This window comes from Sus scrofa, chromosome 6 (assembly GCF_000003025.6).
Source record: "Sus scrofa isolate TJ Tabasco breed Duroc chromosome 6, Sscrofa11.1, whole genome shotgun sequence".
Classification (NCBI taxonomy): domain Eukaryota; kingdom Metazoa; phylum Chordata; class Mammalia; order Artiodactyla; family Suidae; genus Sus; species Sus scrofa.
The window spans coordinates 79,968,248-79,973,573 of NC_010448.4; the positions used below are offsets into that span (position 1 = coordinate 79,968,248).

The 5,326-nt window shown below is 52.3% G+C and overlaps 1 protein-coding gene across 1 annotated transcript; it reads right to left on the minus strand.

Moving 5' to 3' along the window:
• LOC100517477 lies at window positions 1,642-5,121 on the minus strand. Its single transcript, XM_021097836.1, has 3 exons — window positions 4,128-5,121; window positions 3,785-3,849; window positions 1,642-2,621 (listed from the first exon to the last, which is right to left on the minus strand). Exon 3 carries the CDS (start codon window positions 2,615-2,617, stop codon window positions 1,772-1,774), a length of 846 nt encoding a protein of 281 aa, XP_020953495.1. The 5' UTR covers window positions 2,618-2,621; window positions 3,785-3,849; window positions 4,128-5,121; the 3' UTR covers window positions 1,642-1,771.

Consider the following 5,326-nt stretch of genomic DNA (forward strand, 5'->3'; position numbering starts at 1 on the left):
AGGGACTGGGCCTGAGATTCAGAACCACAGAGAAACGGGCCCTGAGGCCTGAACTGGTCCCTGGGCTGCCTAGGAAGAGGGCTTGGGACTCAGGCAGCCTGAATTCTTAGGTGGGATCACTCTCAATTCTCAGCTCAGGAAGCTCCAGGCCTGGCTTGGGACTAAGAGGAGAGGTTCAGAAATATCTGAGTCTGAGGGCCTTTGAAATGACCCACTCACGTTATAGAAGGGGAGACAGAGGCCTGGAGAGGGGATGGGATGTCCCCAAGGACTCAGGGAAGGCTCGTGGCAAAACTAGTCTGAAACCCAGTCTCCAGAGTCCCTTTGGCAGAGGATTGGTGAATAACTGGATGCCTTCAGGGGTCTGATTGCTCAGTTCCCAAATCAGTTGCGTTTCTGAAGCCCTCAGTGATCCAGGGAACACTTTCCCAGACATTCCCACCAAGAAGTTCGGGGTGACCTCATTCTGAGCTTTTCAGCCCTCACCTGGCCTGGGCAGAGCACCGCCCTCTTCAGACCTATCCCAGGAAGGGCCATTCCCTCCACCTACAACCATCCCCAGTTGCCTGTTCCAACCTGTCCCACAGAAGCCATCCTCAAGGAGTTCCTATCGTGGCTCAGTGGTTAACGAATCCAACTAGGAACCATGAGTTTGCGGGTTCGATCCCTGGCCTCGCTCAGTGGGCTAAGGATCTTGCGTTGACGTGAGCTGTGGTGTAGGTTGCAAACGTGGCTCAGATCCCGTGTGCTGTGGCTCTGGCATACGCTGGCAGGTATGGCTCCGACTCGACCCCTAGCCTGGGAACCTCCATATGCCGCAGGTGTGGCCCTAGAAAAGGCAAAAAGACAAAAAGACAAAAAAAAAAAAAAAAAAAAAAAGAAGAAGCCATCCTCAAGATTTTCTCTATGTCCCCTGGGCTCTTGTATCCATGAGGATGCGGGTTCAGTCCCTGGCCTCATTCAGCAGGTTAAGGATTCGTTGTCGCTGTGAGCTGTGGTGTAGGTTGCAGATGCGGCTCGGATCCCACGTTGCTGGGGCTGTAGTGTAGGCCGGCAGCTGCAGCTCTGATTTGACCCCTAGCCTGGGAACTTCCATTTGCTGTGTCTATGGCTGTAAAAAGAAAATAAAAAAAGAACAAATCTACATAAAGCATCCAGAACAGACCCTGCCACATAGAAAGTGCTCTGTGAGCTGTCATCACTATCATCCCATCATTATTAGTCCTACTTTTCTGCTGACATGGGGCTGTGCTAAAATCTATAACAAAAAGCAGAATATGAATAGGGATTGGGAATGAGCTAGGGGAAACTGAGGCTAAGAGACGCTCGAAGCTCCTCAGTGATTCATTCAAGGTATAAATCAGAGAGTCTAGATTCAGATCTGTGAGCCTCACATTCAGCCTGCAAATATTTTTTTGTTCCACCCTCGAAGCACCATGATATTTTTAAATTTGCTGCTAACATGTAGAAAATCCGATTCTTGGCTTCTCTTGAAAAAGCAACACCCATTTGAGAACTGGGTTTAGGCAAGTTATCCCGTTTGCCACTCAGCCACAGTCTCCACCACTCCCTACTACCACCCACCCAGCCCCATTCACCCATTTACTCTTACCTGCCTGACCTATAGATCCTCAAGCTAATAACCTCCCATCTAAATGGCTGTTCCCCCCCACACACAGTGGAGGCTCAGAAGGAGCATTTGCCACAGTCAATTTATTTTCCATAACTGCAGCCTGATGCATGTGTGCCCACTTCTCCATTGGTGTCGACTTTACCACCAGCTACAGGGTTTGGAGATGGGTTCGGGGGCTTTCCAGCTTGAGCGGATTGTTTCCCAGAACTTGGGCAGACGCCCAAAGGAAAAGATCCCGTTTCCAAACAGAGGGAGCTCCGGCAACTTGATCCCTGGCCTTAGTGGCAGCATAGGAGCAAGGCTCTGGCTGTGAAGCCGGCGTGGGCAGCTGGTGTTGGCGGAGTCACCCACACACTGCAAAGCATTGACCCCCCTGGTGGATGGCACCATGCAGGTGCAGGTGCCGGAGTCATCAGAGGTGGCCACTCTGGTGCTGGGGTTGGAATGACTGCCGGGGAAGGAGGGGTCCGGGTCGTCCAGGTGGATGATGTTGGCGGCGCGTTCCAGGTAACTGGCGGCGAGCCTCGGCAGGGTCAGTGATGACTTGGGGCAGGTGCTGTAGAAGGCATTGGTGGATCTGTCGAGGTAGTTGATGCCTCTGATGAGTTGGTCCAGGAAGGTGGGGCTCGAGGGACCAGAGGGGCGATCTGTACAGAGCAGGCAGTGGGAGCTGCCAAGACAAGCAGGCTTTCTGGCCGCCTTGGGGCAGCTTGCCAAGTGGCTTGTCTCTATGCACTTGGAGTTGTAAGGCCGGCCCGTGCAGATTCTCCTCACTGGGAGTCTGGGGGATCCGGGGCTCTTGGACTGCTCTGAAGGGCTGCTGCTCACCTCCGAGCCACTCGGGGTACGAGAGCAGTTGAGGTTGTTATCCCCCGTCACGTTGGGGCTGTGGGACCAGCCTGGAGTCTGGGTGAGAAAGGACACGTTGTTGGGATATTTCAAGCAGCTGTAAGTATTGGAACGGCTCATGTGGCGTCCAGACATCGTCCTGGTGGGGGCAGACAAAGCTTCGTGGTACAGACTGGCTGAGAACTCACCTGGGGGCTGGTTCCCGGGCCTGGCGAGGAGAGAGTCGTGTTGTCTCTCCTTGGCTCCCTGCCCCCTCCCACCAGGCTTTCTCTCCAGGTGTCCCCTCTGTCTCCAGAGGGCCAGCACGACCCCTTCTCCCTCCCCCAGCCCTCCCCCCAGGCCCAGGGACTCTCAAACTGCAAAGTGGATACCCTGTTCATCAGAAAGCACAAAGGCCAAGAGAAGGGGAGGTAAGCAAGACCCTGAGAACAGCCGAGGCCAGAGGGCGCCCTAGAAAAAATGGCTGGTCTTTTTTTCCCTTTAGCTCTAGCCTACAGTCTGAAATTCCCATCCACCTTTTAAGCGGGGACTCCAGCTGATCACGAAGGCCAAGGACTGAGTCTCTAATGGTGGAATTCCAGGCATTAGTTAATCATCAACTCCACGGTGCACCCTGATTCTAAAAAAGTGTCTTAGAAACAAAACAATACATGCCCTCTCTCTTTGCCCAGCCCTTTGCTTGTGCCTTACTTGTAAGTCTCACTACAAATCAAAGAGGTCGTTCCTATTCTATTCCTAGTTGACAGATGAGGAAACAGGCTCAGAGAGATGCTGGGACTTGCCTTGTAAGTGGTAGGGACCAAGGTGCTATCTTGGGTGTGTCTGATGATTGCTGAAAGACAACGCCATGTTGTCGGGGTGACTTTGGCCCCCCCCTTGCCATCCACTAGGGAAGAATTCTCACCACACCTGTTGTTCTGCCTGCCTGGATTGGGGCACGGATGGGGAGAACCAGATGGAGAAGGGGACTTGCTAAGCCTGTAACTAAGCTGATCTTGACTTTAGGAACCTCAAACGGGGGAGGGGTGGGGCTAGGGGGTGCTCTTAGTCTACGAATGGGGCTGGACTTGTGAGACAGAACCTTCTAGGATGTTTGGTCTTCATCCTTCCTGCCAGTAGGGGATCTTCCCGTCCCCCTCACAAGAGAAGGGGGCTTTGGGATGCCTACTCCTCTCGGTCCCAAAGTGGGCATTTTACAGGGACAAGGGCCTAACCAGGCTCTGCTCCGTTTATCCCCACCTCCTGTCCCTAGGCCCCACCCCCAATCCCATTGTCCCCTAGGTCCCCAGTACTCCCCCTTACCAGAAGGAAGGCTCTGATTTCTCTCTCCCACTACGGCCAGTCCGATGCTAATTTTCCACTTCTGCCTAGAGAGGATGGAGCAATATTTGAGCCTGTCCCACCCAGAAAACAGCTGCCTGCCCCCTCCCAGCCCGAGGCCCCTCAGCTGCCCTTGTCCTTTGGGTCTGAATCGCATGGAATGTCCAGACTCTTGCCTCTTCCAATCCCGGCCTGAGCCCACCCCATCTCCTCCTCCGGAAATATGGGAGGTGACTGAGGATTGACCCCCCACGGTCCCCACCCTTCCCTTCCCTTCCTGGCTGGCTGCGCCCCACCTGCCCTAAGGGCCCTTCCCCACTCTTACTCTTCCTTCAGGAGGTAGGTGACCTAGCCCTCCTCTGGTTCTCCACTGGGGAATAACCTCATGCCCCCACTCCAGACTGCTGGCCATGTCATAGAATCATGGAATCCTGGAGCTGGGAGATGCCTCCAGGGGTCACCCTGGCCAGGCCCCTGCCCCAGGGCCAGCAGCACACAAAGTTCTCCAGGACAGATGGGCCCTATTTTTAAAGTGAAGATGGGGTGGACGTTTTCCAGTGTTCCCTGTTGTTTTTCTCGTATTTAATTATGCTGAGAGTCAGGAAGTTCTATGCCCGGCCTAATATAACTCTTGTCGTGGCTGTGGTCAGCATCAGTTACCTTTTTTTTCTCGTTGGGTCAGCCAACATCTATTGAGTCTCCCTAAAAGGTTATCCCTTTGGGTGATCCACAGCATAACGGCACTTTCTTTCCTTTCTTCTTGCCTCACTGTCAGTGATCCCGGGCTGGGTACTTACGCTACGGTGGGCTAGAGCCCGTGGATTCCTTTCAGGACTCCTGTGTCCCTCTCTCACTGGGGCCTGGTCCTTAGGGGGCATCTAGGTCCTGTTTCTTGAATGAATGAACAAGATTCCCCTTCGAAATCTCATGGTTTTTGCCCTCCATCATTTCTCTCCATTATTTCATTCCCACAAGTACTGAAAATACACTTTTGCTCTCTGTTTTGAAAAATTTTCAAACTTACTGAAAATGTAAGCGATAATGAACTTGCATGTACTTTTTATTCGAATCTACTAATTAGAAACATAGTGCTGCATTTATCAACACACACACACAAACCACACACACACACACACACACACACACACACTGATTGTTGTTATCTTGAGAGTAAGTTGCAGATAACAGCAGCTTTTACTCCTGACTACTTCAGTGTGACTCTCCTACGTGTTGGGAGAACAAGAACCTTTTCTTACCTGTTCAGTTATCAAATACAGGACAGTTAACACTGAGAGAGCGCTCTTAGCTATTAGCTAATACACAGTCCACATTTGAATTTGACCAATTACTCCCCCACCCCGCCCCCGCCCCGATGTTCTCCATGGCAACAATATCCTCAACCCATGAGCCAATTCCCGATCAAGCATTGCCGTTTTCAGGTCTCTTTGGTCCCCCTCAGCCTGGAAGTTCCTCGTCTGTCTGTCTGTCTGTCTGTCTTTTTTTCTTTCTTTCTCTTTTCTTCTT